The sequence below is a fragment of the Blastomyces gilchristii genome (genome assembly GCF_000003855.2).
Source record: "Blastomyces gilchristii SLH14081 genomic scaffold supercont1.8, whole genome shotgun sequence".
NCBI lineage: Eukaryota > Fungi > Ascomycota > Eurotiomycetes > Onygenales > Ajellomycetaceae > Blastomyces > Blastomyces gilchristii.
In genome coordinates this window covers 1,473,824-1,485,929 of record NW_003101675.1, presented here as the reverse complement: position 1 = coordinate 1,485,929, position 12,106 = coordinate 1,473,824, and the positions used below count along the sequence as shown (strand labels likewise).

Genomic DNA, 12,106 nt, shown 5'->3' with positions numbered 1-12,106 from the left:
ACTCTTGTATATATTCTCAGTAGAAGAAAATGAATCACTGACTTCTTTGATAGAGAGTCAGCATCTAGTTATTCTATATAGATAATGAGTAAATATTCTTCTTCTATTCTATAAGTGAGAATAGTCAGAGTGATATCTCAGTGATATCTCACTGCTATGAAAGAAGCAATCTGCTGACCTTGTATAGAAGTGAGATTCTTATAGTTATCAATCAAATTCTCTTATATTGTATCTGAGTAATATCATAGAGTGATTGAAAACTGGTTTGAATGACCTACAGAATGAATGAAATTATTCACAGAGAAGTGATAAACTGTGTGAAGCTGTAACAGAGTCTTGACATAATCAGAGATATGATAATATTCTTCTCTTTAAAAGCATAGTTCTGATGCTCTCAAGATCATCAGATTAGAAATTATCTTTATTGTATAATAACAGTTGCTAACTGATTTAACAGTGCATGTGAAAAAGAAAGAAAGAAAGAAAGAAAAGAAACGATTTCCATAAGATGTACACGTACATGTACAAGAGTAATGTATTTTAACATGGTAAAAGTAGAAAACGGTCGCAGCATTATGAATCGGGAGAAGCTGGTGAAATTGTTCTTGTATACTATAATGATACTGTTTTATATCGCTAAAACAGTTTTTCTGCTTCTGGTTTCAGAGGTTGGCTCCGCGCTTGATGTAGTAGTTGATAGCGATGGCGGCTAGATATTTTTTTCATGAAAATTATTTTTGTTAGTGAAGGGGGATATTCATTGGTGATGGTAAAGAGGAGATAGTTTAAGGAAAGATAAGAGCGAGTATTGTGTTTTTTTTGCTCTTGGGGCTTCTTGTGCTGGGTGAAATATTGGGTATCGAGGTTTCAACAAATAAGAGAGAAAAAAATATATAGGGCAAAGAGACTGGGATGTACATGATGTAGTAGGTGATGTACAAGAAGAGTATTAAAGGGAATGGTCGGAAATGAACCGGTACAGAAAGGGGACCAAGGGGAACAGGAATATGGGTGATGATAAACATCGTGAGAGGGATGGGGGCTTATTTAAGTGGAGTTCTTTGGCTTCGAGTCTAGTTCGAAAAACGTAACAGGTTGGCATATATATGGCAAGAGTTCGGATAAGTTGAAGTCGAATTGTGAATGGGGTATAGAAAATGACAAAATAGAAAACAAAAAGTTAAAAAAAAGGAGCAAATGAACTTCGAAGAAGATAGTGGAAAAGATAAGGAGAATTTCACTAACCAATAGCCGCAACAGCCGCACGACTCGCCCCAGACTTATTAGCCCCGCCAAACGTAACAAACCAAACAATCCAGCCCAAAAGGCCCGTCGTCGTCTTCCCATTCCGATCGAAATTGGGCGCTACGGCGTTGGACTTGAGCGTCTTCTGCAACTTGCCAGCGTATGGTGGGTATCGAACAGAGAGGACGCGCTCGACCCAGCCTGGTGTGGCGGCGATCGACCGTCGGTGCACAAAGGAGTCGAAGCTGCTTCGCCCGTGGTAGCAGCCGGTTCCACTCTCACCGACACCGCCGAACGTAAGGTTGGGATGCTAGCGTGCATGAAGGAATCGTTGATGGTTGCGCCTCCGGAGCGAACGGCGGATAGGACTACGGGAGGAATTTTATATTAGTCTTAATTATGATTTTAGAAATTCGGGGATATAAAGCGAAAGAACAAGGGTCTTTTTGGGGAGGAGGACGGTGGGGGGTTGGTAGTGAATATAAAAAGAACGTACCCTTTTCGACCTCCTGCTTCGTTCCAAATGGGTAAATAGCCAACGGAGTGCTATCAACGTCATTCGCGATTCTGATCGCTTCATCGAGATTGTTCACAGGCAAAAGCGTAATAATTGGACCGAAGGTCTCCTGGCGAACAAGAGGATCGTCCGCAGAGTCGACCTGGACCAAAGTCGGCTCGATAAACCGCTCTTTCTCATCCATTGTGCCTCCGAGCAGAATCTTGCCATTTGTGCTATCAATCATGCCTTTAACCCGGCGGAAAGCGGCATCACTAACGATACGGCAGTAGTCAGGGGACGCCTTCACGCCATCTGGGTAGTATTCCTTCCACGCCTTGCCAAACTCCGTCACCAGCTGTGACACCACCTCTTTATCGACAAGTATGTAGTTTTGCGACAGGCAAATTTGACCAGCGTTGAAAGTTTTACCCCATAATAGCCGCCTTGCAGCCAGTCTCAAGTTAGCTTTCTTGGTGATGAATGCTGGGTTGCGGCCACCAAGCTCAAGGAGAACTGGGGTCAAGTTGGGAGCGGCCGCTTTGGCAACAATGCGACCCACGGTTGCGCTGCCAGTGAAGCAGATTTTATCCCAACGTTCGCTTAGAAGAGCCTGGGTTTCCGGAACGCCTCCTTGGATGACAGTGACAACATCTGGATCGAACGCAGCTGTAATGATTTCTCCCAGGACAGCGGCGCAGTTGGGGGATGTTTCGCTGGGTTTAACCACGACGGTATTTCCTGCCGCGATGGCACCAATTAATGGACCAAGTGTCAGGCCAAATGGAACATTAAAGGCTCTGTATAAAAAGGAAAAAAGTTAGGGGACGTTCCATTTTATTAGTTCACACGCCGAACGTATGTCTTTAGCGGAGGCGGGGGGTGGGGAGATGTATGTTTTTTTTCTTCCGTACGCAGCTTACCCGATTACAAGAACGCAACCCAAGGGGTCCTTTCTGATTGTCGGCTTCATCAACGTGAAGGGCAAGTCGACATCCTGCGCTTTCTCATCTTTGGCCCATTTGGCCACGTTCTTCTGAACGAAGACGATGTCATTCTCCACCATTCCGATTTCTGATACGTAGGCTTCATATTTTGGCTTCCCCAAATCCAGACGAAGTGCCTCCGCGACTTGATCTTCACGATCTTTCAGCCTGTCGTCGATTCAATTGATGGAAACGAATTAGCTTGACACGGATAGATATTAAAGTTGACAACAAAATTTATTTGGGGAAGAAAGAAAAATTAAAAATTAAAATAAGTGGGGTCAAAATAAAAATTAGACACTCACGCCCAATATAGCTTTCGCAGCTGTTGAATCCGGAACTCGATAGGGCGAGTCTTGTGTAGGAAGAAAGTATTGCGGACTCCCTTGACCTTGTTAGGGATCTCCTCCACAGGGGTGGGAACAAACTGCGGGAGGTCGATGGTCGACATGTTGAACCAGGTGGACGCTTTGGTCGATGCTCGTTATATATCGACTAAAGTGGCGAGCGGGTTCCCTGCTGTAGATACCTAGGTACCCGATAGATTGGAGAGGATCGAATGGTAGTTATCTCTTTATCTCCTTAGTATATGGGTAAGTGTGGTGGCGATGGGAGCTGTGCGCGAAGAGAGGACATGGCTTTGACTATATAGGCGCGAGCACAAGCGAAGCGACGGGGAGTTGCGAGAGCCTCTGCTGTGTAGAAACGATAATGCTCAGGAATAATCATACAGAGTAGAATAGGGGAGTATGTATTGGTATGTAGTTAATGGTCCTGGTAATAATAATAGATAGAACCACCTGCCGCTGAATACGAATACGAACTTGCTTTATTACGCAGTACAATTCTGAGCATGGAGTTATGAGTAAAAGAGTACATACAGCACATACAATGTTACATAGAGATAATTCACTGTTTTGATAGCAGACAAAGAGCCTGGGATTGGATTTCTCCTATTAATTACGAGTGCTGGGTGCCCGTATTACCGAAACGTGTTCCAAAGCTTTTCCTAGAAGAAGAATGGGTTTGCCCGCAAATCCGGGGTCAAAAAGTACCGAGGTGTAACTAAAGAATGCATTTGCCCTCTTTTGGTATAGGAACTGTCTTGGCTGCTGTTAGGGCTTGATTACATGATATTACTGATTCTTGAGAAGGAGAACTAATAACGTGTATACAGAAAACTTGACCTCGCTAATCTTGGAGGATAACGTTCTTGTGTTGTGTGGTGTAATCTATCTACGCATGTTACACTAAATGGATAGGTTGGGGTGGCACGTGACTAGGGTAGGTGTAGTAATCACCAACACCCCCCCTTGCTACACTGTGGCCTATAAGCCGCCACCCGGGGCCTCCCCCATCCTCAAATCTTTCAAAAATGCAATAATAATTAATTACATCAATTGGACCCTGATTTCCTCATTAGGGAAGGCGTCCGTATGACAATAACTGTAAAAATCAAGAAATACATGCAAAATTCATTGATCTGCTGTATCTAGACTGACCGTGTGACCGTGTCTGAGACCAGGACCAGATTTTTTGATAGTCCCATTACCAATTCGACTGATCCCATTACACAGTTTTAACATTAGATAGTAGTCTCATACTGTCTCAGTGAGACTTACTGTCTGCTAGACTGGCCGCCAGGATCATGAATTTCACGTTTGATTTCATTTGGTCTGATCTCATACCTTTCTTGATGTGAATCCCGCTGGGACTAATCATTAAAAAAACATGCAAAGTGACTATATATCAGATCTTAAAATGAGATCATGACTTAGAAAAAGTAAGAAAGTGATTTCATTTAGTCTCATTTAGTCTCATTCTTGGTATAAAGTTATTATTTTTAGACATTTTAAGGTTTTTATTAGACTATTTTTAATTTTTTAAAAAGTAATACTTTTTGATAACACTCAAATAAAATTTAAAGTCATTTAAAGCAATAAAAATAATTTAAATTGAGAAGTGAAAATCATGATCTCATTTAAAAAATGTGATAAGAGTAGACAGTAAGTCTCACTGAAACAGTATGAAACTACTATTTAATATTAAAACTGTGTAATGAAATCAGTTGAATTGATAATAAAATCATCAAATATTCTGATCCTGATTTCAGACATGATTACACAGTCAGTCTACTGTCTACTCTTGTTATATTTGTTAAATGAAATCATGATTTTCACTTCTTACTTTAAATTATTTTTATTGCTTTAAATAACTTTAAATCTCATTTAAGTATTATCAAAAAGTGTTACTTTTTAACAAATTAAAAATAGTCTAAAAAAAACCTTAAAATATCTAAAAATAGTAACTTTATATCAAGAATGAAACTAAATGAAATCAAATGAAATCACTTTCTTATTTTTTTCAAGTCATGATTTCATTTTAAGATCTGATATATAGTCACTTTATATGTTTATTTAATAACTAGTCTTAGCAGAATTCATATCAAGAAATGTATGAGATCAGATTAAATGAAACTTAACATGAAATTCATAATCTCAGTGATCAGTCTAGCTGTATTATTATTAGACTGGCCGGCGGGACCATGAATTTCACATTTGGTCCCATTTGGTCTGGTTCCATACATTTCTTGGCGTGAGTCCCACCAGGACCAAGCCTCAAAAAAATCTGAAAATGGACCATTTCTGAGAGAAATGATGTGAAAAATGACCAGATTTAATTCAAGAACAGTGAAATGAGAGTAATTTTCCAGGATAAACTGTGAAAGATGATCATTCTTTCAAAATCAGAATAAGACTGAGACTGAAGATCAAAATCAGTCTCATTCAGTTCATTCAGTGATTACTTATATAATCAGAATTTGGTAATGATTATTGATAATGCTCATGAAACAACTAAATACATTCTTGTGCAAGTTTATTCTTCACTTTCTCATGAAAACTACACTTCTCTGATATACTGTGATCAGAGGTATTAAACTGTCTGATAATTTCATGTTTTACAATCATGAGTTTCTTGATTATTTCTTCTTATAATTGTCTCTGATGATAGTGATAAATATCTCAACTTGAGTTGAACTTTCACTTCATTCTCATCTCTGTCAATGAAATTGTCAGAATATCACATGTCATCAGTGCAACAGTTGAATATATACTCTCAATAATTTTTTATAACTCTAGAATTGATTTGATGTGTAAATTCATCAGATTATCTTGAAAATAGCAGTCAAATTCAGTTTTATAAGCATGTAGTTTTATCTGATTTTCAGTTGCAATCAATGTATGTAAGTTCTGTTTCAAAGTGAGTATTATAGTTCTATGTGATATGAAGTGTTATCAAAGATTATTACTTACTAGAGAATTGTATTTCACTATCTTCACATCTCAAACATCTGCTTATTCAAATCTCTGATAGTTAGCATTATAGTAGTCTCAGGCTAATTTAACATATGAGTCTTATTCCTCCTCTGTTCAATCTTGAGAAGTGTAGATATTAACTCAATAAGAGAGATCTAGTAGAGCTACTACAGCATAGTACTCTGTAAAAGATTATTCTATTTTACTGTAGTAATATGCCAGTTTATCTCTTACAGTAACAATAGCCTGTGCTATAGCATTATCTCAGACTGAATTTCTTTTTGAGTGATTCAACTGCTTCTCAAGATGAGTAAATAAACTGTTATACACTCACTAGACTGACTGCAGCATTGATGTATGAGTGATTGAGACTGTCTTTATTATCTTATAAAACTGAAACAGTAAATCAATCACATATTTCAACTGAGTTTACTTCATATTAGAAAGTTTCAATATCTGAATCTTTTCTCAATCAGAGTGTTACACTCAATAATCAATTATCTGATACAATTGAAGAGTCTGAACAGTCATCTTATATATTGAACTTTATCATATTCTAATATTCTGTATCATATTCAGTGATGTGACTGATTTGTTTATTTATTAAATATCATGAAATTGTTGTTATTGTTTAGAAGAGGTATAAATCACATTAACAATGTTTTAAATCTATGATATTTAAATTATTAGCTAATCTATTCAAAATTAACAGTAGTGTTACTAAAAAGTGTTATTAAAAAGCAATATTAAAAAGTATTGTCAAAAAACATTATCTTTTGTAAAGTGAATGTAAAAGTTACTTGAGTAATCACTTTCATCTCATTCTCATTCTAAGAATCAGTCATCTCATTATTCTTCATCTCAATGTTAAGATTCTTTATCAGTGTTTGTATCACAAGTTGAACCACATGAGTAATACAGAGAATATGACCTTGTTTATTATTTCAGAAATGCAAAGTCAATTTTTGCTTCAAGCTCTTCATCATAGTGTAGTTATTCACAGCATTATCAGTTGTAATTGTAAGAAGACTGAGACTAATATCTTAATAGTTATTTTTAATCACAGTCATTAATATCTCTACTATATAATTCTCAGTATGACTACTGATCAATGATTCAAATTCAATTAATGTCTCTTAATAAGTTCAGTTCTCATCAATATAATAACATGTAACTCTTATAAATGTAAGATTGTTTATACTAGTTCATGCATTCACTGTGAGAGATACTCTTCAATAATTCTTCAACTCTGATTCTAGATATTGTATATTGACTTTGTAGTATATCTTGAGATTGGACTGAAGACAGAATTGATGTAGAATATGAAGATTTGAATTAAGCATTTGAAGAAGTGTTCAGAATTCAGAGTTTTCAATTGATTAAAGAGAAAGATTCAGAGATATATATATGCAAAATAATTATTCACAGAAGTTATTAGATGAGAGTTATGAAATCAGAGTACTAATACAGAGTTGTTTTCACATGATTTTCTTTAAATTAGAAAGTTAGTGTTATCAAAAATTGTTATCTGATAGAGTAACTTATCAGCTCAGTAGTAATTTTCTGATTATTTTTCTTTTGTTATCTGCATTCTGATGACTTCAGATGTCAGAAAATTGCTTCAGAGTTATGATCAGTTTATGATGAATGTTTCTGAATAAAGTTGCAGTGATTGCAGCAAAGAGATGACTCTTCAGTAATCTGCAATACAATCTGTTAATAATTATTTCATAGTTCATCTCAATGTTTATATTAAGTTTTTCATAAATTTTGTGACCTGAAATCAGATATGAAGAATGAAGTGATTATTCATCATGATTGAAAGAGAGTATTCTGTGTTGAATTGTAAATAATATAGACTTTGTGATTCACAGTGATTTCTTGAAGAGTTTGTGAATCTTCAATAGAAGTAAATAAAGTGAAAGAAGTGAATTCAGAAGATATGATAATAATTTGAGAAAGATGACAATTTATTTTCAATAACTGATCACTGATGTGTGTAAGAAGAATTAATATAAGAGAAAATAATCTTGTTTCTTAGCTTAGTTATAATTTTAGTACTAACTCAGATTGAATATCATTGATGTATAAAAGTAAATAAATAATCTTGATTAATCTCTGTCATATTTCTTGAAATATATTAATATTATGAAAGAGAGTGTTATTAAATTGTATTATCAGATAATATCATTAAAAATATATTAATATTGTGAATATCAATGTTGAAAAAATGTTGATACTTATACATTATAGTGATTTGTGAATCATGATAGTTAAATATATATATATATATATATCATTCCTGACTTGATTACAACTTGTACAATAATTTTTGAAAACTCAAAATCAATTTTAATTATTAATAATTAAAAACTTAAACTTATAACTAACTAATATAAAAAGAAAAAAATCTACTTCTTCTCTTTCTCATTCTTCTTATCATTCTTCATAATTCACTTCTCATTCTTCTTCTTCTTCTTCTTCTCCTCCTTCTCCTTCTTCTTATCTGAGATGATAATCATCTTAAAATCTCTCTTCACTGTCTTCTCAGAGAAGGGTTCCTGCTGCTCCCTCTCAGCCAGGTCAACCTGCATCTCAAAATCCCGCATTTCCTGGTCTGCTGTCTCAGGTTCCACCTCAGCAGTAAGCAGATTGACATGCTCAGAGAGCAGAGCTGCCTTCTCAATGTCCTGGATCATGGAGTGCATTTGAGACCTGAACAAGGCCTCAATCCCCTTCTCCTCTGTCAGCTCCTGCTAATCAATTAGAGAACAGAAGTGTTATCAAAAATCATTATCTCTTAATAAAAAACTTATCAGTTTTGACTTCTTTGTCTTCTGCTTCAATATCTTCTCAATCTTCTTCTATCATCACTTATTTACAGTAATACTCTTCTTCTCCCTCTCTCTCTTCATCTTAGTCTCAAATCATTCTCAGAACTTCTCCTGGTCTCATCACTGCTGTATGAGACTCTTCACTGTCTTCTTTTTCAATCTCTCACAGGCGGTGCTATTCATATTATTCCTATACTTAGTTCAGTCTAAATCTATCAGAAGTATTACTTAAAATTGTTATCATTCTACTCTCTTGCAGAGTCTCTTCAAGGCATTATAACATGTCTTATGATCTGTCTCTCTGTGCTTAAACATCTTCTTCTTCTCTTCCTTCAATCTGTGACAGTGCTCACGCGCCTTGATGATTCACAGAACTGCAGAATATTTGAAGAGGAATAACATGATTGATTTTAATAAGTGTTGAGAGAGAGGTGAAGGCAGGCAATGATATAATAATAATGATGATGATGATGATGATGATGATGATAATGATGATGATAATGATGATGATGATGATGATGATGATGATGATGATGATAATGAAAGAAAGAGTGCATTGAAATATATTATTGACTTATCAAATATAAAGAGACAAAGAAACTATTAACAGCTTTCAGAGATGTACAGAAACAGCTACAGTGTTGCATAGCAACATTATCTTCATTCAATGCATGCACTATTGATATTCTTTATATGCATTTATCATATAATCTATATCAGAGATACATGCAGAAAACAGATCTTTGTTACTATGAAGAATAATTACAGTGATTCTCTGTTTTCATATTATAAAGATAAGTTATTCTCATTTCTTTCTTCTCTCTTTTCTCTTCTTCTTCAACTCATCACTAAGTTCAAGCTGATATGAAAACTATTAAAACACTCACAGAAATCCTCAAATTGAAGAGTATAAACTAATCAAATTTTAAATACAGATGAATCAAATTAATTCAATAATACTAATTATTCATCTCTCTTTTAATAAAACAATAGTTGCATCTTTCTCTTCCCCCCTTAAATAAAACATGGCTTGTGAAAAGTGAGTACTATGCCAGGTCATAATGACCAACACAGCCCCAGCATGCAGGGCTGTATATACACAGCACATGCTGGACTGAGAGACTGTATGAGTTGCAAACTGACAGCAGCATTTCAGAGAGAGCTGTGCAGTGTGAGAAAGCTGCAATTCTCAGTCACATGCACAGAGAGTGAATCACTGCAGTAAGTGCATGTACATTGCATGAAAGTAACACTTTTTGATAACACTCAGTCTCTGATATCATAAAAATAGAGTCTCTCTGTGAGATTCATTTTTACCAGAAGTTGAGAAATCTTATATTCTTTAAAATCATCTTCACATACCTTGTCTGTGAAATTGATGAGAAAAATCATCAATTTCACTGTTCTGCTCTTAATGTTATTCAAGTGACAGCAGAGTTCACCCTGGTCACACTTTTTAAGTGTATATTTTCTAATTATTCACATTTATACAGATATATACTGATTATTTATTAGATGATGTTAAGACAATAACTTATCACAGCTATGTTATTCTCACTGTGAGGAATACACAGTTGATGATGAATATTATAAAGACTCTGAGAAGTAAGTATTTTAAGAGTGCTGCAGCTCTGTGATCTTGATTTTTTTTTCTTTTTCTTTTCTTTTTTTTTTTTTTTATTGTGATTTTTTCTTGTGTTTGTTTTGTTTTTTGTTTTTTCTTTTTTTTTGTATTTTATGTTTTTTTCATAATTAAAATTATATGAATTATGATCTGTGTTCAGAAAAGTAATGATATTTGATAACACTCTCTGTTGAATTTTCAACAAATAAGCACTATGTTATGATATTATATAAGTGAGAAGTGATTTCATGATCTCATTTGATGCCATTCTCAATAATGGAATCAGAATGAAAATGTGACTAAGAATTCAAACATATTCTTTATCTGAGACTAGATTTTTATTTGAAAAGTGAATCTGAGACCTTTAATATTTGAAATAACGTGATTTGAGATCAATGTGATGAACACAAATCATGATCAGAAGTAATGCTTTTAGGCAACATGACAACTGTAAAGTTTGATCCTGGTCTCAGACATGGTCACACGGTCAGTCTAATTATTATTATCATTCAATCATTTCTTCTCAATTTTCTGAATGTTAATTCTTTTGATAAAATCTTCAAATGCAGGCTTCATCAGTGACTTGATAAGTCTGTCAGCTATATTCACTGTAGAATCAATATATTTCATCATGATTTCTTCTTTTTCAATCAAATTATAAAGAATATAATATCTGATCTTGATATGATGCAATCTTTGTATTAAGAATTCCTTCTTTGTTAGATTGATTGCTTTCTTATTATCAACTTATAGATGTGAGCATATTGTTGCTTTTTCATTATTTATTAACTCAGTGTCATATAATATATTATTCAATCAGATTATCTCATAAGCTGTCTTACTAGCTGTAATATATTCAGCTTCTGTGATTGATTTAGTAATAGATATCTATCTCTGCAATTATTATGAGACTGATGACTCATTAATCAATATAACATAGTCAGTAGTCAATTTGTATTGAGAATTCATCTTCACTCAGTTTAAATCACTGTATATTACAGAACTCAGATTCTCATCATTCATCTTCTTTCTATATAATATGTCATGATTTTTTATCTTCTTGACATAACAAAGAACATGCTTCAATACTGCTCAATATGCTTTGTATGAATATGAGTTAAAATGTAAGAGATAGTTGACTATGAACACCGGGTCTGATCAGCTGCTTGAGATTAAATATTGCAATAATCTCAATTCTTAATAATATCTCATAGCTGTAAAGTCATCATTCAACTCCTTTCCCTTATCAGGTGAGAATTTCAGTTGTATATCAGCTGTCATTGAGATATCAGTCAGATTTATCTTATTCATGCTGAAATCTTCAAGAATCTTCTCAATATAATGACTCTGTGTAATTGATAGATTGTTATTCCTCTGATATTTGATCTTCATTTCAAGATATAACTTGATCTCTTCAACATTCTTTGTCTCAAATCTCTTTGCAATCTCTCTCAATACTCAGTCTAATTGCTGTTCTTGAGATTCTGTCACCTGACAATCATTGACATGTAATGTCAGATAGATCTTATGAACAGAATGATATAAAAATTCACTATCATAAGATAATATCTTGAACCTCAATGTAGTCAGATGCTCTGTTGCAA

General features: G+C 34.5%; 2 protein-coding genes across 3 annotated transcripts; both read right to left on the bottom strand.

Moving 5' to 3' along the window:
- Nucleotides 1–465: 465 nt before the first annotated feature.
- Nucleotides 466–3,680, bottom strand: BDBG_04911. 2 transcript variants are annotated; one of them, XM_031721897.1, is made up of 5 exons: nt 3,033–3,680; nt 2,665–2,895; nt 1,742–2,541; nt 1,246–1,613; nt 466–709 (listed from the first exon to the last, which is right to left on the bottom strand). In XM_031721897.1, the coding sequence occupies exons 1-4, from the start codon at nt 3,176–3,178 to the stop codon at nt 1,366–1,368; spliced, it is 1,425 nt and encodes a 474-aa protein (XP_031578408.1). In that variant the 5' UTR covers nt 3,179–3,680; the 3' UTR covers nt 466–709; nt 1,246–1,365. The 2 variants fall into 2 exon arrangements, with proteins under 2 accessions (XP_031578408.1, XP_031578407.1); XM_031721896.1 differs by having other exon boundaries at nt 466–1,073; nt 3,033–3,632.
- Nucleotides 3,681–8,497: 4,817 nt separating this feature from the next.
- Nucleotides 8,498–8,959, bottom strand: BDBG_17094 (uncharacterized protein; the record flags this gene model as incomplete). The annotated part of the gene is made up of 2 exons (XM_031724887.1): nt 8,498–8,800; nt 8,927–8,959. 2 exons carry the CDS (start codon nt 8,957–8,959, stop codon nt 8,498–8,500), a joined length of 336 nt encoding a protein of 111 aa, XP_031578406.1.
- Between the last annotated feature and the right edge of the window lie 3,147 nt (nt 8,960–12,106).